Source organism: Odontomachus brunneus, unplaced genomic scaffold (genome assembly GCF_010583005.1).
Source record: "Odontomachus brunneus isolate Ranch 3 - 2012 unplaced genomic scaffold, Obru_v1 Obru_scaffold_007, whole genome shotgun sequence".
In the NCBI taxonomy this organism is placed as follows: domain Eukaryota; kingdom Metazoa; phylum Arthropoda; class Insecta; order Hymenoptera; family Formicidae; genus Odontomachus; species Odontomachus brunneus.
Window position 1 is genome coordinate 684,044 of NW_022639457.1, and position 22,437 is coordinate 706,480.

Sequence of the window (22,437 nt, forward strand, 5' to 3'; positions counted from 1 at the left end):
ATGCAGACGAGAGATAGAAACAAACGCGACATAATACACGATGAAAATGTGTGTTATCGACACCCTTACCCAGATGTGACTCTTCACAAGCTTGACCAGGTGGTGGCATAACGGCCCAACCATCTCCGTGGAAACCGATACTCAATAGTTCGCACCTCCGTCCCTCCAGACCAGGTGGACATTCGCATCGTTCCGCCAAAGGCGTGCCGCCGTTCAGGCAGACGATCGGTTCCGCTACATGGCAAGTGCATTGCGGATCCATAACCGCTCTGACACCAACGAACGAGCTGATATTGGTATATACAGAATACGGCACGGTGCTGGCGTTCAAATAACTGCGGCACGAATTGTTGCAGTGCATCTTCTCGAACAAACACTCGTCAATGTTCACTAGCAAGATATCAGCTCTCATCTCGTGTTCGATCTCCTTCGAGTGTTGCGCGAGGATAGTGTTCAGTTTTTCGGGAGCGTAATACGGACTGCCGTGCGCCGAGAAACGCACGTCGAGCAGACTTCTGTTGTTATAGTGAGGCGAATGAAGCACGGTAAACACGTCTACGTTTTCAACCGAGACGTTCAACATGGCCGCTACTTTTTCTTGGAATATCTCCTTCCTGCTGACGCCGGACTCATCGGGCTCGACGAACTGCTCCGCGTTTATTCCGTAAAATCGCACTGAACCGGATCTCTCCACGGCCTCCTCTGGGAGTTCCTTGACGGTGACGTTTACGTACGCGTGTACCTGATGCGATTGCCCGAAGTGGCCTTTCTCGGTTACGAGGAACTTCAGCACGAAAGTGTCATTCGATGTGCCTGATAACAGAGTGATCATGCCGGTGCTGCTGTTTAGCACGAAGCCCTCGTGAGGAGAGGCCCAGTCGAAGGATTTATCTGGCAGATCCCAATCGTCCGGGTCGTTGACGTAAACGCGGCCAATCTCTGTATCAGGGGCCTCTCCCTTGTAGTTGTAAACGAATATCGAACTAGAACCCTCCTGCATGGGATTGTCATTTTCGTCGCCTATGATCACAGTGAGCGTCGAAGTACCTGTCATCGATGGCACACCGCTGTCCGTAATCGCGATCGGTATATCGTAGCTCTTTCGCTGCTCTCGATCAAATATCACTCGCGCGAACAAATTGGACTTGTGAATGTCGAACTTGGATCTGATCTCATCGTCCGCGCTGTCGTCGATCCGGAACTCGAATGGTGGACCATTATCATTGGAATCGTAATCGCGCGCTTTGAGCTCGGTTATCTTGCCAGGTGGTTTATTCTCCATCCAAATGACGGGGTAAGGCATATCGAGGAATGGTGCGTTATCATTTATGTCAAGGAGAGTGATGTTCACGACCACCGATTCCCGTAGCGCCGTGGACGAACCGTCTTCGTCTCTCGCCATCACGATGACCTGTGTGCGGTAAGCGATCAAAAGTTAGAATGAGAGGAAATTATCATTTCGGAAAATGCGTGACAAATCCAATTGAAAACTCACAGTCCACATCGAATAGCCATTCGGCGGGTCGCGATCTAGTGGCTTCTTCAGTTTCATACAACCAGTTTTGTCAATTTCGATGAGAGGTTGCTGAGTTTCCTTAACGATGAAGTACGCGATATGCTGATCGGCATTTCTATCTTCGATGTCAGGGTCGTAAGCTACCACGGTAGTAATACAACCTAAACAGACAGCAATTATAAACTCGCTTAGAACATTTATCTTCTTATATTTATTGAAATAATCACATCGACATCTTACCAGGCACCAATTTTTCTTCTTCTATCGTCGGATTTCTGTTAAAATCTTCGAAGATCGGTGGATTGTCGTTTACGTTCTCGACAAAAATCTCCACTTGCGCTGTATCGTTGAACAAGCCATCGAATGCTCTCACGGTCAGATTGTACTTGGTGATCTGCTCGTAATCCAACGTCTTATTTACGCGAATTTTTCCCGTTGAACTTTCAATAGAAAAACTATCGTTAGTATTTCCTGCTATAATGCTGTATGTGACAGGACTCGCTGTGTCGGAATCAATCGCCTCGACATGGGTTACATAGGTGTTGATGTTCGTGTCTTCCGGGACCGCGTTATGAGTGTACACCTTTTCGGTGAAGCGAGGTGGATTGTCATTCTTATCGGCGATTTCTATTCGGAACACCTGTTGCCCTTTATTGGGTAAGCCGGTTTTGAACAGAGCACTCGGCGAATTATCCATCGCTAATACTTTAACGTTGTAAGCGTCCTCGACTTCTCTATCAAACGTCACTAGCGTAGTGATGACACCAGTTTGACTATCGATGGTGAACAGATCCTTGAAGTTGTCCAAGTCGTAATGGACCTTTTCAAGAAATAAGAAAACCGAGAGATACAGTATGATTAACAACGACGCGCAAGAGAAGATGCTTCATACAGATCGAAGAAATATCACTTGTATAAATTCTAAGAGAAAGAGATCGAGCGTAGCATAGACAGCACACTGGTTTACCACGCTCCACATATAGGCTGAGGCGTTGAAGTTCCGGGTTCGATTTCTGGCAAAACCGAAAAATTTTTATACGCTCGCGTCTCTTCTCGGAAGGCAACGGCAAACCACCGAAAGTAACTTTACTCAGGAAAATCTCTCAAAAATCAATAAACTGCCATAAAAATCAACATCAACTGCCATTCGGAATCAACGTTAAACTGTAAATCCCCATATGTCTTGTGCACAATCAAGTGCGCACCACAAAGAATATGAAAGAAAGGTCGTCTCTTTGCGCTGATAAGCGTATGTCACGCAAAGAAAAATTCTAATACCTGATTGTTAGCGCTGGTCCCATCGGCGTCTGTAGCTTGCACTCGAATGACAGATACTCCTTGCGGCTCGTTTTCCAGCACGCTTCCCTTCGTAATATCACGGAAGGCTGGAATATTGTCATTAACGTCGAGAACTTCAATATCAATCACCGTTTCCGCAGCCAATTCATTCTTATTTTGCACCCGTACTATCAACGAATATTGCGTGTTTCTTTCGTAATCGAGACTCTGAGAGAGCTTGATATCCGCCACGTCCTTATTCGATTCCAATCTAAAAAGTAAAACACATTTAAGTATGTATTTATATATCGCTTACGGTCGTCGAAATTTCTCGCTCTAGATTTGCATGAAGTGAGGAAAAGCAGCGAATCAATAGATACCTAAAGGTGTTGTCCTTGTTAGTCTGCTCGGTCCTGCCGGTGACCAGTTCGAAGAGCAGGTACGAATTCTCCGATTTGCTCGAATCATTGACGTTAGAGACCGCTTTAAGACGGACAATGCTGGCGTCGAAGTCGCTAAAATTCTCCAACAGCTTAATCGGTGCTGTTGGCCTAGGTAGAAAAGCTGGTGCCTTTTTGTGCGACTCCACCACCCGTATGTCAAGATCAATTTGGTTGGCCATTGGAGGCTTGCCGAGGTCCATCGCTGTGGCTACCATAGTGAATTTATAACCTGGATCGCGCTGCGCAAAAATTGGCATCGTGAGTAATTTATATATTCCGTTAAGTGAACTCGGAAGAAACTTGAGCTCGCTCGAAGAAATGGATCGATTCATGTTGAGCTTCGCGTATATATCTTAACTTAGGCGGTGCTATTTTACTTGTGTACCTTAGAAATAAATTAACAAGTTTGTCTTCCGATACGGATAACATCTGCGTAATATATATTCCTGCGCATATACAGGATGTCTTACAGAAAAGCCGCGGTATTTATAGATTAAGTCAAACTAAATAAAAAATTTCTCTATCATTTTGCGAAAAACCACGTCAAATTCTAAGTTATTAAAGAAAATTTGTGAATGATTACGTGTCAGATGAAAACTACGATGGTGACGTCGCTGTAGGCTTGTATATTAAGTTAAACTGAACAAAAAAGTCCTCTATCATTTTCCAAACAATCACGTAAATATTTAATTATTAATCAAAGAAGATTGGTGCATTATCTTGCACAACTGTATACCAATTTTCTTTCATTAATAACTAAACGTTCACATTTATTTGGTCATTTGGATCTTCTTTAATAAGATTTGTGAATGATCACGTGTCAGATGAGAGCGATGGTGACGTCACTGTATGCTTGTATATTAGGTTAAACTGAACCAAAAAGTCTTCTACTATTTTCCAAATCACCAAATAAATGTAAATATGAATGTTTAATTATTATTCAAAGAAAATTGGTGTACAATTATGCAAGGTAATACACCAATCTTCTTTGATTAATAACTAAAAATTTACGTAGTCATTTGGAAAATGGTAGAGGACTCTTTTATTTAGTTTGACCTAATATACAAGCATACAGCGGCAGACATCGCCATCATAGCTCATCTACCGTATGCTACGCGTGGTCATTCACGAATCTTCTTAATTAATAGCTCAAAATTTTACATGATTGTGCGCAAAATGGCGGAGAAATTGTTTGTTCAATTTGACCTAATCTATCTGTAACACTGCAGCTCCTCCGTGAGTAACTGGACACCCCGTGTATGCGCGTACATGTTTAAACGATGTGGCTCGTCGATGAATGACACAGTAACTCAAGTATATGCAACGACAAAGAAAAGTGACTATCGCCGCTTCAACTATCGGGAAAGCGTCGCAAGCTCTAGTTTCACCGGGGGAAACACCATAAAACGAGGCAAAGAAGAACGCGAGTTAAGTAGAGCTCTTTTAATGTCGCGCCTTGCGCGTTACTTACGTCTATAGCTTTCTTGAGAAATATGATGCCGGTCTCGCTGTCGATCCGGAAATATTCCTCATCACCCAGCTTCGTCTTAGACGACAGATTGTAACGCACAGTGGCATTTTCACCGTCATCGAGGTCGGTGGCGGAGACTCTCATGACTTCGCGATCGACGGGCAAGTCTTGCGGCACGGATTCCGTGTACGCCTGTATGTGTAACAATGGGAGGATGCATTAAACAGAAGGGTGTGGGGGGAGGGCAATTGCCGGCCTGCCGCCGTGTGATTTTCAAAATGCACTTAGCGTGATACGTTCCATGCAATTTCCGAATGAATCGTGCTCACAGTGCCTTGTCATTCCTAATATATTACGTACATGCATGATAACTTCGCTGTTCAACACGAAGGAAGGGGAATAGGAAATGTGAGGGCTCGTCATCGTTCTAGAACGACGAGCGGGACGATCATCTCTCGTCGCGGTTATTATCGATCGAAAAGTTTTTCTTATCAGTGTGTTGTGGACGTGCGGATTTTTCCAGTCGGCTTGCAGAGAGTCGCGCGGTGAAATACGTAGGTATCTTTTCAAGCGCATACAAGAAATCTCGCTCGGCATGTGGAAATCAAATAGCAGTTCATTTCGCGAGATACACGCAAACTGCTCGTAAAAGGGGAAATGGAAAAAAAAAGAGACGACGATAAAGGAATGTGAGACACTCGTCTCATTTACATCGAGCAACATACACACACCGCAAACACAAGACCAACCTTCCACGTGTGTCCACGGAAGACCTGGGATTGGAGTGAAACAAAAAAAGAGAGAGATTGAAGCAGTACTTGTTAGTAGCGGTAATGGATAGGGTCGAGTGGCGGTAACGCCGGTATGTTAGTCTATTAAAAAAGAAAAAAAGGAGCTCATGTGGTACAAACGTACGGGGTGCCGCCGTAATTCCACGACTCGCGAGGTTTACTCATTCATGAAATCGATTACGCACGCAAAATATGCAGAACGGAACGGAGCACGTGTCGGCGCGCTCTCCAGCTTCAAATTGGCTCTATTCGTTTCCGCAAACGCGTAGGATTTTCAAAGAATATTCCATTGCGCGCGCGCGTGCGTGCGTGCGCGGCTTTTCATAGACAGCGCACGAATCGTTTGTCTCCTTCGGAATTATCCTCGCTTTAATTAGTCTCCATTTTTTCTTTAATTCAGTGGAATTACAGAGGAGAGACATCTCTCTCTCTCTCTCTCTCTCTCTCTCCCTCCGCTTTTTCCTCTGACAAAGCCGTAAGAAAACAGAGAGACGAAAAAAAGAAGAAAGAAAGAAAAAGAAACTGTGCTGATCCGTTTAACTTTCGCCTCCCTTTTTATTCTTTAGATCGTACAGATCGATTACGACTCTAATGCCCGCGTAATTGCCACGTATGCATTATGCAGGCCGCGTGTCGGTACGCGCGCACTCGGCTCCTTTTGTAGATGCGACGACCCGCAGCCGGGACCCCGATCGATCCGTACACTTATTAACAAGTTGACAAGTCAGAGCTTAGTTCAGGTGAATTACGTACCACTTTGTCGAAGACGGGCTCATTGTCGTTGATGTCTGTGATGGTAACCTTAAGTGTGCACACGTCGTCCAGCTGCGGCCTGCCGTTGTCGGTGGCGAGCACCGTGAGATAGAACTCCCTCTCTCTGAAGGGCTCATCCCTGTCCATGTACATGCTCGTCGTGATTACGCCAGTTATATTATTGATCTCGAATTTCAGCTTCTCATGGGGCGCGGACACGAATTTGTACGTGACGGTACCTGCAGCAAGCCAGAAAAGGGGCGATCAAGTAGACGACACGGATTAACGACCCACATCGCCGTCATTGGGTCCTCGCTGCTTCGCTCTTTATCGCGATTTACAGCGTGCGCGCGAAAATAGAGAGTCCACGTTTGTGTCTCTCATCAGCTAATAATGTAACAAGTAGGATATTCTCGTTTGATATTTATTTTTGACCTCCAATCATCATCTCCTCATCTGTTTCCAATTTCGTTATCGATCTCGTTATTCCCGTTCTACTCTCGGAGCAACTCTTCGAAAATGTAACAGGGACAATGGAATTGTCTAATTAAAAATAAGTTCCGTCGCGCAATCGTGTGCGCGCTTCGCTCCTCTCATTCATCCCGACGGCGAATGCGACGTCGTGATATCTCGAGGGTCGTAAAGAGACTGCAATTCGCACCTCGTGCGATATCACTGACTTCTTCTCCTTTGTTACACGCATGCTTCGCAAGGACGTTTCACAAATGATTTATTCAAGGGAAAGAAAATTTGCTTGTGGATTAACCGAGTGTCTGGTGAAGTATGAACGAGCCGGTATGTAAAGTCTGAAAAGTCCGGTTGAAGTTACCAAGATTCTGTTCCAGTTAATAGATTTCCGGTTTCATCAGAACTTACAACAGTTTAACCTCTTAAGTACTATACGCCACTATAGTGGCTTTCGCGTATATTATCTTTCTGAACGGTACGCCACTATAGTGGCTCATTGTTATTTCTAATGAATTATAATTTATTCATCTAAAACTGTATTCTAATGTACTTGCGTAGTGAAAAGCATTACCAGACACAAATCGCAGGGTTACATTGTTTTCGCGCAGTCCGCGTTGAACTTTGCCGTACAGAGATACAGCTCCGCGGAAAGTCCTGCCGTAGCTAAGAGGTTAAGTGGACTTGGAGCGCGGAATTTCTGGTTAGTGATACGATACCTCCGTTTTCCGGCGGATCCGTGTCCTCGGCGTGCACCTGAAATACATAGGTGTCGCGGTTCACCTCCTCCTGCAGCAACGGCGTGTAATTCGCACAATCGGTAAACACCGGCTTGTGGTTGTGATTCTCATTGAGCTGAAAGCGTAAGAGAAACGGACGACTATTAGCGAGAATGTTACTCGGCTCGGGGGTAGAGGAGAGCGAGCGAAAGATGTCTTGGGGATTAATCGGTAAACTTGGCACCCCGCTCGCGCGCGAGCGAGCGTAGGGAAGAGTTTAGAGCAAGACGCTCGATAAATCAAAGCGCCTCTCATAAACCAAGCGCCATTAATCACGGCTCTGGACTCTGGCGGTCTATTACGTCGCGTTTCCTCATAAAAGATCCAACGACTCGTGGGAGAAGAGTGGACGGGGATACAAAGGAGGAGGAGAAGAAAAGAGAAGAGAGAGAGAGAAAGAGAGAGAGCGTGGAAAAAAGGGAGGTGCCGTACTATTACGGGCGCTCGCTGTAATAATCCTGCACATTGCTGATCTAGAACATGTGGCAAGGTTAGCCAAGTCCCGCAGCTTTGCACAACGTTACGCGGTCTGTTGCGTCTTGGTGAGAGCCATACTCTCATAAATAATGGCACCAACCGCGCTCGTACGTTCCGTGTGTTACCGTTTCGTCGCGATTAGCATCGATCCGGATGGCGTTTAGCACATAATACATAGAACATACGAGCGCGATCAAGTCGCCTTTAACTTTCGTACTCGCGTAAAGGGGTAACCGCGGGATATTCGCATTACTACGACGACAACGGCGAAAACTACGACGACTAACGCGCGCATGAAATTACGGCCCGTATCAATAGTTATTACTTTTGAAATTTGTCTCAAGTGAGATACTCAGATTTGAATTCAGAGTTAGATGAGAGTTTCTTAGTTGAATCGCACGATTGCAGATATGAATTCAACCGGAAAAAGAAAAACTTGAATCTAACTCTAAATAAAAATCTGAATATCTCATAAGTTTAAGATGACTATTAACACGGGTTTTAAACCAACATTAATATTCGTTACTTGACACTTGTCTCGAGTAAAATACTCGGATTTAAATTCAGAGTTAGATGAGAGTTTCTCTATTAAATTGCGCGATTGTATGAATATAATGTCACGTGTATATCATAATTCAACTGGAAAAACTTGAATCGAACTCTGAATAAAAATATGAGTATCTTACATAAGACAAGTTTCAGATGACAACTATTAATACGGACTTTAAACTGGCATTAATAGTCGCTAATCAAAACTTGTCTCTCGAGTAAAGTATTTGAACTTAAAGCCAGAGAGAGTTTCTCAGCTGAATCGTGATTACAAATGTAATGTCGCATATATTACATGATTCAAATAAAAAACTCAAATATAACTCAAAATTCAGAACTGAATATTTAAATTTAAAACAAGTTTCAAGTAACAATTATTAAGGTTTCAGAGTTAAATCCAAGATTCTCGGGTGAATCATGGTATATGTGACATTTGCATTTGTAATCACGCGATTCACCTAAAAATGGCTCGTCTAATTCTGAATTCAAACCTGAGTATCTCATTCGGGAAAAGTTTCAAGTAACGACCATCAATACGGGTCTTAGCTTTCTGCGCGAGAATTCGATCCGCAGGACGAGAAGACGAAGGAGTTGTAGATCCAACACGTCCGCGTCCGCGGAGAAAACTCCACGAGGGCGGATCAATTCGAATAATTATAATTAACATACGGATAACGCCGAGTCTACCCGCGACTCCCCAGACGCGCTCTCATAGTTAGACCGTTATCTGCGATATAATTAAATGGTCGCGACATTAATATTCATTACTATTTTCAGTCCCACGGGGGAATAACGATATCCCCGGGTAAACAACACTCGGTAAGAAATGTAATCCGCGTGTGCTCACTCGCTTGCTCGCTCGCTCGTTCGCGCTGTTTGCTCTCGCACGTGGACGAGAACACACTGCCCCGGCCATCCAGCGTGAATCCTCAGACCGTTTAGAATTTCGCGCAGCACTTTGCCGGGTCATGCGCTACCACGATATAGCACTCGCGGCGCGGTGCGCCGCGCCCGTACTTTCCAGCCTCATTAACGATAAACAAGTTAACCGCGTTTTAGCATATTAACCCCGTTATGCTATCCGCAGTTGATTCGTGCTGGCTTTAAGAAGGCCGCGTCAATTGGAATTCGTAATTGCTATCGTCGCAATCGCGGTAACGAGAGAAAGAGAGAAAGAGAGAGGCGGGAAGGAAAGAGAGAAGAGAAAACACTACAGAAAGGATCAGAGAGCGAGTTATCGCAAGTTCCGCGTCGCTAAGCCATTGAGAGAAAATCACCTCCGGTGAGAAGAATAACAAGACGAATGCATTAATTATCGCGGGAGTCCTGTTTAATGTAGACGGTATACATACATTGGTTGCATGGTAGCCTGGGCGAATTCGCGAACGGTGTCGTAAATCGTGCGAAAGGACCGACATCTTTACACGTGGTATCCGAGCGCACACAAACGCGAGGTCGCTCTTTAAGAGCGCTCGCTCTTCGTGCCTATGAGTTTTGAGGTACGACGAGAGTGCACACACATTAAGAGCGACTACAAGACCGTTAATTAATATTAAAAGCGAAAAAGCTCTCGTAACTCGGAACCGTCCAGCGACGTCTTCTTTGCGGAACAATTAATACGCGCAAGGAAGAACAAGAGAGAAAGAGAGTAGAGAGAGAGAGAGACTAACGAGCCTCATCGCGCTACCTACCATCGTCCGCTAATTCACGGTTTCTCAAGAAGCGACGAGAGAGCGATGAAATTCGAAGCCTCCTTAAAGGCGCCGAGCATTAAACGTTACTCCATTAATGCAACGTTTATAAAGGAGCTGCGTTTCATTATACGATCGCGAGAGCAGAGTGTACACTCGCCAGCGAGGCCTCATTATTTTTCAAGTACCTCGCGTTTGATTTTATTTTCCCCGCCCCGCGGAAAGAATTACAACGGCAGTGAGTTAGCGAAGTATTTTATATTGAAAATTAAAGGGTCAACGGAGCCAATTGACGGCCCGTAAATAAATAACGATGCGCGTTCGGTAACGCGACTAAAGTAAATTTTATCACGCGCTTAACTCGACGAAATAAATTTATGGCGCAAATTTCATTTGTATGCGCGCGCGGCTCTGCCGCGCGCGGACTGACATTGCGCTATCAGCGCGGATAAATTACGCGCGATCGTATATTTGCATATTCCCGCCGCCGATTATGCCACTTTCAACGCACAAATCCCTCGTGAAAAATTCGCGCGGCGCGACAGGGCCGTCCGCCGCTCCGGAGCGACGGTTGATACAACGTGGTGATAACATTCAATTAATTGAAAAGTATTTTATTCGCCGACAGATCATCACAGCTGTAAAAGTCGGTGGGATTAATCGCTGAAACATCGACAGAATACGAGCGATGCATCGCGCGAAATCACGAATTACGTTTCGACTGCTACTGTTGCTGCTGCGCGAAACTTGCATTCCGCATTCGTCTAGGGGGGAGAAGAAACTCGCGTGCGAGTGGTTAAGTCCCAAATAACATCGCTATTCGATTATAGGTCTTGACAAAACGGCAACTCGAAGTCTCGTTTGAACGCCACTTGCCGAAGTGTCGCGCCTGACGAATGTCGGAATGGCATATGGAATCGCTTCTCCCTCTCTCTATACAGGGTGTTTCTCGAAGGGTAACTCGAAGCCGCAGTGTGTACAGATAGATTGGATCAAAATGAACAAAAAATTCCTCTACCATCTCTCGAAAAACCACGTTTTGAGTAATTTAATTGTTTTGAGTAATTTAATTATTTTGAGTAATTTAATTATTTTGAGTAATTTAATTAAAGAAGATTGGAGAACGATTATGCGCGACAGTAGATGAGGGTAGTGATAGCGACGCCTGCTGTCGTTTATAGATCAAATCAAACTGAACAAAAATTGTCTGCTATTTTGCAAAGGGACGTGGAGTTTTGAATTATTCAGTAAAGAAGATTGGTGGATAATCGCGTCCGATAACATACCGATGTCCTTTAATTAAAAACCCACATGGTTATTTGCAAAATGATAGAGAACTTTTTTGTTCAGTTTTACCTAATCTGTGTTTCTTCGCAAAATGGTCGAGAAACTTTTTGCTCATATTTTGATCTAATCCATTTGCACACCGCGGCTCTGATGCGAATTACTGGACACCCTGTATACATACGTATACATATATGCGCACAAGGTCCCGTCGCCACCCCCGCCGTGTGCAATTCGCGTTCCTAAATATCCCACGCTCCGCCGCGAGCGAACTTCGGCGTAACGTCAACGATTTACGAGCGATTCGTAAGCGAGTCTCAGGGGCTGCCGACGAAGCACTTCTCGCCGTGAAGTGTCCCGCCGTTGAGAACGTACGGCGCGGCTTGTCGCACGGCGCACGACCTATTCATCGAATCACGAGTGATTTCGCTCGTCTACGAGACGGATTATTTATGCACGATGGTGGCCGCGCGAGCGCGCCGTGAACACGTCGCTCCTCGACGTTACTCGGTCTCGTGAGGTGCTTTCGTTACCACCGTCGCCGCATGTTTTAACATGTGACGCAGGGGGGAATAAAAGGAATGCGGCGAAAAATATGCGCGTGGAGACCGCTGGAAGTTGCTTATATTCGCGGTCAACTCTCGACGCGAAATTACCTTGAAATGCGACACACATACACCGTGCGAAGTGCTCGCTCGCTAAGCGGAAGTAAGATTAATGTCATGTTTCGTTGTACAGACATTGTGGGGCTGCCAGCGGAAAGAAGAGGGAAGAGAGACGGGAGAAAAGAGGAGAGGAGGCTGCGATAGGGAAAGTTTATTTCATATTGCCAGCGTTTTTCTCGCGGAAGTATAACGTGGAGATAAACGCCGGAGAGGGTTGTAGTTAGCAGAAGAGCGCGGACATACACAGCTAACGTCGCGCGGTCGATTCAATCGTTTGAGGATTCGATTAGAAAGGTTGCGGGAACGTGGTGAAGGTGAAGGGAAGGAGTACGCGACGATATTTTCGGTTCTCGTCGCAAGTCCACCCCCCCCCCTTCCTCATAACGAGCGACGGCAAATTCAGGCCCGCTCGCGGATGTCACGTAGACACCGGCTGCTGACGGGCACGGTAAATATTTAACTGCTCACGCAGATCGGCGAAGGAAGGAAGAAAGGAAGGAAGCGAGAGAGAGAGGAAGAGAGACGGAGGAACAAATCCATCATCCAAGTGCTGGAAAGGTGGTTTATACGAGGATCATCCTGGGATCCTCGTAGACCAGGGGTGGTAAAAGGAATCGGGCTTGATGCCTGAGACAGAAGGAAGGAAGCGTAAGTGGGACGGCGCGGTGATGGGGGATGGAGGATGAGAAATCGAATCAAGAACGAATCGAGAAGCACTCACCGGTAATTCCTCCTCGTCCGGGAACTGCGATCTCGAGTCCAGGTGTCTCGAGTGCCTCAATCTCGTTGCAGTCGCTGTAACATAAAGAAAGAACGGTCGGATGATGATATCGCCCCATTTAGGATATTGCGCGCTCGATAGGCGCGCGCGCGCGCACGGATCGTCTCACTCGGAATAAGCTACTTCACACACGTGACGCTACTTCACACGTGAGCGAAATTAGATGGTGCAAATCGGGCAACGGAGGGGGAGGGGGAGAGGGAGAGCGGTGGGTAACGCAAGGTCGTTGTAAATGCAGTGTTCGGGGGATGTGCGCCGGGCAGCGGACGCATATCGGGCGAACGCGTGTTGCATGTGTGAACGGGACTGTGTAAGTGCTGTCAGAGCAACCGAAAATATTTCTATATTCCGCAAGCTCTCTCGGAATAATAGAATTTAGGAGTCACGTTTTTTCCTTATACACACCGCAAAAAGTTTGGCGTTAAATCCGACACATCTCTCTCATGCACGTCCCAATTTAATCGGCGCCAATTCTTGTGTTGATTGTCGACGCGAGACGAATACGTTGACAAACAACGCAACTTTTCTGCACACTTTGCACGTGAAATATACGCCACCGAGGAGGCACGAATACACGAGTGTAATGTTATTTCGATGCTTAGAAACTACGAACACGGGATAGTCGAAATAACATGACGATGGTATTTTGAATTATCACACGGGTATGCAAAAATTTTCTGCACGGATCGATTTCGGCAGAAATACAAAATGTCCACCATTGCAAACCATATTCCCTTCGTGAATTTATGCATAAAAAAAGTAGCGAGGTCAACGAAAGTACCGGGTACTTTGGCGGATATTTCATATTTTATTTTGGCACACATATTCCGATATAAAAACTAAATATTTAAAGCATCTGCTTTTTGTGAAACTTCACCGCAATGCTCGTATGCACAGAATGATCTGAATAAATATAAGGAAAAATAATGAGGACAAATAACTCGTGAGTGACCCCGAAATTGACACTGCTAGCACGAACCGGCGGGAAAAGTAATGAGAATTAATGCGACGGTTCCGCATTACACGTCGTACGTCTATTAGATGGATAGTCTAATCAATTAATGCGCGTCGTATATCCGGAGAAATGCCCGTTAATGGTGATTGCGATCCGGAAGGTCCACACGTTCATTCTCACACGTGCGGCCCGTTGAACACGCGACGACGTTTCAGCGGGAGATTTGATGAAAATATCTGACGCGATCGATGAAAGCCCGTCTAATAATATCCGCTAGGAAACATCAGGGAAATGTTGAATTTATAATATTTAAGATGGACGCGATGCTCCGGTTAAATGGCGTGTTCTACACATTGCACTCGCGAATAATTATTTCAGCTCGCAATTTAACCGTTCGATATACGCGTCTGTTTTCGGCGCGTGCAAATTCTCTCCTGGACGTACGTTTTACATGTGTGCGTGATTTAAAATATCAAGCGTTCCCTCGATACGCATTTCCGCGTGATTTGGCTCTCAGCGTGCGAATCACTGAGGGAGATAGAAATGTGTAGAGAGAGAGAGAGAGAGAGAGAGAAAAAGAAAAAAGAGAGGTAGGGAAGAAGGGGACACTCGTTTACGAGTGTAAAACGGCGTAATGAAGCGAAATATATTTCTGCGGGGAAAATTTATAACTCGTACAACTCGAGCAGTCCTAACTAAATTTGCGACTGTCAAATGCTAACTGAATTTGAAATTATATACCTCAAGGCGGGAGTCTCGTTGTAAGAATCTCTCTCTCTCTCTCTCTCTCTCTCTCTCTCTCTATATATATATATATATATATATATATATATATATATATATCGTTCGTAACAAGGTACCATCCTTAACCAACACCGATGAGTGAAGAATACAAGTTGGAGCTAACTGCTTACGCTATCTCGGAACTATTCATAAGTTACGCAAAGTAGGCGTTGCTAATATGGAGAGAGTCTCTGTAAGTTAATGCACAAAGGCGAAGAGAAAAGCGCGTACAAGAAAGTACGAATTTTATCGTATGCAAAGAGACTTCATGGCGGAAACGGCGCGTGCACCAACGCGCGGCGCACGGTTTAGGAAAAAAAAAAAGATGCTCCCCCGCATAACTTTAAATAATTCCGATTAATCGAGTTATGGAAAAGACAACACAAAGCCCGCCGTCTCTTTCGGTAAGAATGACAGGGAGGGAGAGAGAAACGAGATGAAACGCGCGGAAGCTCGTTTTAACCGGCTGTTATATCTCGCCGATACTTTTCAACACACCGGCGAGAACGTTCCGTGTCACTCTTTGTTAATGCTTTCCGACCGCAATACGTGACGGCGACGAAACGTTGTCATTCCTGCTGCTTGTGCGGTCCGGCCACAATGCGGTTTGGCCGCACTTAATGCGGGCTCTGTCCCGAATTTTAAGTAAATTTGTGTCGCCGCGTAAAAGCGATACCGCGCCGGAATTGCATAAAACTCAGCCAGCCTCGCAAACGGCTCACCACCGTCGAGCCCGGTCGCTATGAAATACGGTAAAATGACGAAACAAATAGTACGCGGCAGAATGAGCGGGCGGTGGCTAGTATAGGCCGGGGGATATCTTTGGGCCATAAATCGCTTTCGCGCGGATATATATGTGTAAGTGTGTGTGTATACATATATATTTCCTTTTCTTCAGTTTCGTTCTCCGGATGCACCGAGTTGTTTCTCTCACATTTTTGCCGTTTCGCACGGAAAGCAGGTTAGCCAAAGTGCCGCATAATGACGTAATCGATCTGTTTGACGTTAATGATCATTCATCCTCGGACGGACAGATTATGTTGTGGTGGAAAACTCGATTAACGATTGTCGCTCAACTCGGTTAAAGTGCAATAAGCACGATTATATGTGTGTGTGTATGTGTGTATAAATTTTCGATCGACGAGTCGCCTGCGAGACCCTCGACGATTGAATTGGAAGTCGTTCTCTCTCTCTCTCTCTCTGTTTTGCGCGCTCTGCCACGAAATCATTTGGCGCAACCAGAAATCGTCGACGTCGCTCGAATCGAATTTATTATCACTCCGACTCAATCGAACGCGCCACTGGAAGCCACGAGAAGCGATCCATCCTCTCGCGAACATCCAAATTAACACTTCGTACATTATCTTGTTCCGCCCTAGTTGTGGGAGCAACACATCTGTACAGCACTACGGCAGATAGGTGCATTTCCGCGTTAGTCGCTAGCACAGACATTATCGCTCCCCACGACTACGACGTCGATGATGTTCACTCCCTCAAGATATCTTCGAGAAGAGAGAACATGTAGACAGAGAAAGAGAGATAGAGAGAGAGAAGGAGAAAAGCGGAAAGATACACAGAGAACAGATTTCTCTCTCTCTTCCTCTCCTTCTCCCTCTCTCTCTTTTTCTCTCTTTTTCTCTCCCCCTTTCTCTCCAGCCCAGTTCTTTCACGCCGGAGATCCATTAAGCACTTCACTCGATACTGCTTTCGCTCGCAAAGCTTCGCATGTATTAACGGCAACGTTTTTATCGAATTTTATGCTCGCTTCTCATATTCATGCAGCGAGTCTCAACACAGCGAGAGCAGGCTTGCGAAGTAACGCCGTGGCTCGACCTTTGGACGACAAACTTACGCGCGCGTGAACGCGATGGGCAGTCTGCGGTCAATTATTTTGCCCCAACGAGAGGATTAATCCACCGATCGCTGCTCGCAGTGAAACACGTATCACGGTGCACGAGTACGTGCGCTTGGGCGGAACGATGCATGATAAAAACGCGTTGCTAGGGCACGTTTGTTCGTTTCTTTTTTTCTAGTTTCCGCCTGACCATTCATTTCTAACGCTGCGTTCAAGTACCAGGAGAGAGCGCGATTGTATCGGCGAAAATTGCGATTTTTCATTACAACTATCGCGAACAATACAGCCGCGGCTGTGAATATTAGCCCTTCGTCCGGAGGCAAGATCGATCCCATTCGACCTACATCTGGTTACGAAAATTTGCTCGTATGATCGAACAAAGGAGCAGAATGCTGCGCGCGCAGCGCGATCATTTGATACACCGGATAATTTGTAAGTGTATATTGATAGCCCAAAGAGATGAGCGAAAAGGAGAAAAAATACTATATTCAGCTCACCAAAACGTACTGTTTCTTGACGATCGTAAGTAAATTTAGGCAAATAAGTAAAACCACTATCATAATTAGAGGTGTATAACATTTTATTGTAGACCGTACCCGAGACAAATGAATTTCGCCGAGTTTAAACAATTGATCATAATTATGCAGAAATGATCCAACCCACGAAATGTAATGACTTTTGAGTTTTGTTATCAATGTCTGCTTTTTCTATATAAAGCAAAAAAGCTTCAAATTTTATGGGCGTCTAAAACAGTTTTTATTTTCTACTAGATGCGCCATTTCTTACTTAGTTCTTACGTCTTTTTTACCCATTTTTTAAGGGTTGCATCTGTCAATAAGTACTCTTAAAGAGAAGGAAATTGACCATGCTTGATTTCTTCAATGATCGTGAAGAGCCACAGAGAGAATGTTCTATACTTTTTAATCAAATTTCCATCTTTATTTCTCTTGAAATGTATTCCACGTGGGTTAGATCATTCTTACATATGACTTCGGTCAACTGATGACCGATTCCATACTTTTCCATTATCTTCAGCGTGGTCAATTAAGTAAATAATTTTGGATGCAAGTAGTTCAACGTGATTTAGCTGTATGGACTCTTGTTCAAATCCATTTTATGATTGTATATCACAAAGTTTTTCCAAATCCAAAATTTTTTGAAGGTTATGAGACGTATCGTGACGCTTGTCACGCCGCCTGATTAGAGCTGTGCAAATTTAATGTAGACGGTATTCGAGATAAATGCATCTTAACGAGTCTACATAATTGATGCTCGAGCAGCTCGGTCCCAATTTCGGATTCATCTTCAGCGTTCTCATTTAAATAAGTAAATTTTTGATGCAAGCAGTTCAACATGGTTTAACTGTGTTGACTCTTGTCCAAATACATTTTACGATTACGCACGATAAAGTCTTTCTGAATTCTAGACTTTCTTTCGAGTTATAACAAGTGGTATCGCGACGTTTTGATTAAAGCTGTGCGAATTTAACAGAAACAATATTCGAAGCAAATGAATTTTAACAATTCTACGTAATTAATGTCAAACGATCCGTTCCTAATTTCGGATCCATTTTCACCGTTGTCTTATTTAAATAGATCTTCTTGATGCAAATAATTCAACATGCGCTAAAAAAAAATGTTTATCTGTGAGGTAAAAAGTCTATTTTATCTTTACGAATATCGATTTTTCTAATCTTTTGGTATACTAACTATTAAATTATATGTTTGTTTTTGTCTGATTTGGAGGAACAAAAATATATGACCGTTAATTAGCTTACCAAGAGATTGGAAAAATCGGTCCTAAGTCACAAATAAATTTTCAGATATTTTTCTTTCGGGGTGGTTTAACTGTGTTGGTTTTTGTTTAAATCTATTTCAGACAGTTGTACACAGTTTTTTCGATTCCCAGTTTTATTTTTTTTATTTGTAACTTTTTTATTTGTATTTTTTTATTGTAATTGTAGAAAAAATGCTCGAAATGCCGTTTCACCGTTTCATACACACCGTGGCATGTCTTAATGTTGAATTTTACGTTTATTGGAAGATACCAGAGTCCTTGAAACAGTTTCAGGATCTATTGCGTATTTTTGGCCGCAAATCGCACGCATATGCGACGTGTACTGCCTCATATTGAGCGTTGCAATGGACGACAGTTACGAAAGTAAGTTGTATTATAAGCTTCGGAATATCAAGATAGGTGTGAATGGAATAGTGAGGTTGAAAGTAATCAAAATTTAGAGTAAGTAATATTCGGGTAGATAAAATATACTTTCAGTCTCACTATATTCCATCCCACACCCATTTTGACGGTAAAAAAAGTAAAAAGGAAAATTTCGGATATCATCAGAGTCAAAGTAAAAGTAAATTGCATCATTAGAATTAAACTAACTTAGCTCCTACTGCGTTGTAAATAGAATTTTTGTAAATAGATTTAATATAAGACCAAAATTTCGTCGCAAGTAATCTTCTGTTTTTCAACCTCAATTCTTTCTCGAAATATCAGATGCACCGAAGACCCCATTTGTAGAAAAATCATCGCAAAATCGCGAGAACCTGCCATTTTAAACGGGATACAACTCATGAATAGAGAAGAGAAGAAGTATAGATCGCAAGGATGGATGTGGAATTAAGAAATAATCGGAGCCGTGAGCGCTCGGAGAAGGCGTGCAAGTTGCGCTAAATATTCTAGAGCGACGTAAAATAATAGATGAATGGCGCGGGGTTCATTGAGCTCGTAACAAAAGGTCTTCCCGCGAGAAAGTTTGCACGCGCGCTTATGTCGTTAAGAGTGGAATTTGTGTCACCGTGAATTTTATTTCGCGCCGTCCTGAATTTTATTTCGCGCCCAAAGAAGCTCCTCGCGATCGGCGAATGATGTCACAAACCGAAAACCAGGTATGTTGTTGCAGCTCCGGCCGGCGGCGGATGGAGTCCGGCGTGTGTTCGTATCGAAACCATTTATCGAAACTATCGGCGGGCGAGATTTATTGAATTCGACCGCACCGATTCTTCCTCCCTCTCTCTTCATCTCTCCCTCTCTCTATTTCTCTCCTCTGTGTGTGCCTCTTTTTTTTCGGAGGTGGCAACGCGCAACGCGCTCTGTAACCCGCAGTTGTGAAAAACCCTCAATTCGTATAACGGTAGTACTGTCCAATCTCGTCACGTGGGCTGAATCCCCCGCACCGTTTTTTCTTTTTTATTTTTTAAAGCCCCGATACGCCCCGTTGTCGAGTAAATGAGAAGTTGATCGCCCGCACTTTGATAATTGCTCTTCGATGACCGATCGATGAGCGGATCGCGCGCGACGTGCTGAAAATAGCGCGGCTAGTTTATCCAGTATTCATGAGCTTCGCGCGCGGATCCAACAGGGGGAATCTCAAGTAGGGAAATAATACGTTGGCTTCGTAAACTGTACTTTCGCAGCCGCGCAGCCACAAAGGCGATTTCGCCGGGCGGATTCACGAGGATTGCAGTCGGTTCATCGTACCCGGCTTCCCCTTTTTTATCCGCATCGTCTTCCGCAAACGCGATAACGACCGCGTCAAGCCGGCCGCCGGTGACTAACGTTAAACACCGAACCGGGTGTGATAAGGTGGTTTAACCAGTAAAAGTATAATGTGTCGGTGTCGATTCGGTCACACGCTTATCGCGCGCGCCGGTGTTGTCTCAGTGGCAATTTCTTCCTTTCTCCCTCTCTCTCCTCTTCTCTTCCCCCTCTAATTCTCTTTTTCTCTTGCTCTCATGGAAGATATTCATGGAAGATCGCTGCCAAGGCGCGCGCGAAGGCGACGGCATATCCGTGGTATGGACTGTGAAAATTGTTAATTCTCATTTCGGTAAGTGAACATTGGAGTCGCTCGGACAGCGTTGTGCGCATTTGCGCCGTTTCAGCAACAACACAGCAGAACAACAGCAGCCTTTTGCCGCGCCGGTTACTCCGCTAATACAGGCAAATCGCGTTTCGGCGTAAAGTCTCGGGAACATACGGCGCGTACGGGATAATCTTTATAATTCTCCATATACGCGCGCGCGCATTTATCTCGGCGAGAGCGTGGCTCGCGATAAAACGCGCCATTAAGTTATCTAATTGGGCTAAAACATTCAGCGAATTTATCGTTTTTCCGCGCTTATTGTAGCCCGCAGCAGCAGCAACAGCAGCAGCAGCGCGTGCCGCGTCCCGTAATCTCGCGCGCACGGCACGTATGTAGCCCGTCCGAGAATTCGTCCGACAGGGGATGGAGGGAAATTTATGGAAATGCGGATTTTTTCGCAGTGGCGTCGCAGTGACGGCGACGGCGGCGGCGGCGGCGGCGGCGATGGCCGCATCGGCGACGACACAACGAGATCGACCCCGTGGCAGAAGCCATTTCCGGTATTATCTAGCCGGCAGCGTTATCAACGGCGTCATCGGAAAAGCGTCAACTGTAAAAGGACTCGGATCGCTCGGGAGCCGTTTCGCATTTTTCATATCTCGCCCCGGCGTCGCGCTCCATCGCGTCGCGCCCATCCCGACGCATCGCGAAGCGACGCGACGCGACGCAGCGCGGCGCAGCGCCGGGCGATATTTCCTGAAGCGGCCGATACGCATCTACGCATCACGAGAGAGAGAGAGAGAGAGAGAGAGAGAGAAGCGAAAACGCGCGCGAATCCATCGCGATGCTATCGCACGCGCGCTCATTACCGGAAACAAAGCCAATTATATTTCCACTCTTTGCGACGTAATCGCGCGGGTCGTTTGTTGCAGCACGCGCTCGCACAATATCGCGCGGCCGGTTAAAAAGAGAAAAATTAAAAATCGCTCACTTCCTCCCCGCCCCCACGCACCCGCGAGGCTTAATCGTACCAACGATAGCGAAGAAAACAAGCGTCCGTCCGCATCGCGTTTACGCGGTAACGCTTAACGAACGCGAATCTCCAGGTACCACCGCGCCGACGATCGATACGCTATTGGCCAATTGTCCGGCGCGTGCGGGACCGCGTAATTATCGGATCAATTACGCCGGCGAAGAGATTACAACGGCTGCCGGGTCCGAGAGCGGCCAGATCCAAGGAGATATCGAGAAACACGTCGCTGTCCCCGATTCCTGGGGAGAGAGTGTATTAAGCCCGGGTTATTGTCAAAGTTGGGCGCGCGACCGGCACGGGGCGGAAATGGCACGGGGAAGCGCGATGAATCGTGCCTGCTACGCAGGCCGCTAATTAGATTCGGGGCCGGCGATTGCTCCTCCGCGCTGAGTAATTCCTAAAACGCGCGCGAGCAGAGTGCGAGCGAGCTGCCGCGGGCGGTTAACAACGCCTGATATCGCGCGCATACTGAACCGGTCGCTACTTATTTAATTAAAGCGCCCGCGCGCACGGCGTGGCCGACGCGGCAAGGGGGGGGGGGCAATGGGAGCAAAAAGTACGTGTCGCCGTGTGCGTAATGCTGATAAACAAATTAGTTCCCCGCGCGCACCCCCTTACGGAGTCGCGCTTTTCGCATGGAAAGATAGCCAACGAGAGAGGGTCGGTCCCCGGGGGCAGCGGGCACGGCTCTGAAGCTGTTTGCGCACGCTACGATAACCCGGAAGAGTGGTATTTATACGTCACCGCCGCGGCCTTTCGTTTGGCTCAACGCTTATGCAAATTCGACCATCGTCCGCCCACCACGCGTTTCCCCGCGCATATTTCCACTTCATCGTCGTTCTCGCCGTGCCATCGGGTCATGCCGTGCCCCGATGACGCGTACTATATTCAACGAATCGTCCTGTGCGTGCGTGCGTGCGTACGCGCGCGCGCATCTACGTGCGACCCAATTCGCGAGCCACTGCCGTGCACGAATCCCCGGGGGTGCTGGAACCTATAATCCTACTGATGCGCGACGTGGGCAGAAAGAAGACTCGGGTCGTCGATCTGCGCGGCG

General features: G+C 45.9%; 1 protein-coding gene across 1 annotated transcript in view; it reads right to left on the reverse strand.

The window, feature by feature from the left end:
* Positions 1 to 22,437, reverse strand: part of LOC116853970 (DE-cadherin) — a 195,807-nt gene that overhangs the window by 7,222 nt on the left and 166,148 nt on the right. Inside the window, exons 2-10 of the mRNA XM_032835378.1 lie at positions 12,884 to 12,957; positions 7,437 to 7,572; positions 6,253 to 6,491; positions 4,709 to 4,900; positions 3,175 to 3,476; positions 2,795 to 3,065; positions 1,757 to 2,336; positions 1,496 to 1,677; positions 70 to 1,411 (exon numbers count right to left, since the gene is read on the reverse strand). Of these exons, the coding sequence (XP_032691269.1) occupies positions 70 to 1,411; positions 1,496 to 1,677; positions 1,757 to 2,336; positions 2,795 to 3,065; positions 3,175 to 3,476; positions 4,709 to 4,900; positions 6,253 to 6,491; positions 7,437 to 7,572; positions 12,884 to 12,957 (3,318 nt within the window). The remainder of the gene's footprint in view (positions 1 to 69; positions 1,412 to 1,495; positions 1,678 to 1,756; positions 2,337 to 2,794; positions 3,066 to 3,174; positions 3,477 to 4,708; positions 4,901 to 6,252; positions 6,492 to 7,436; positions 7,573 to 12,883; positions 12,958 to 22,437) is intronic.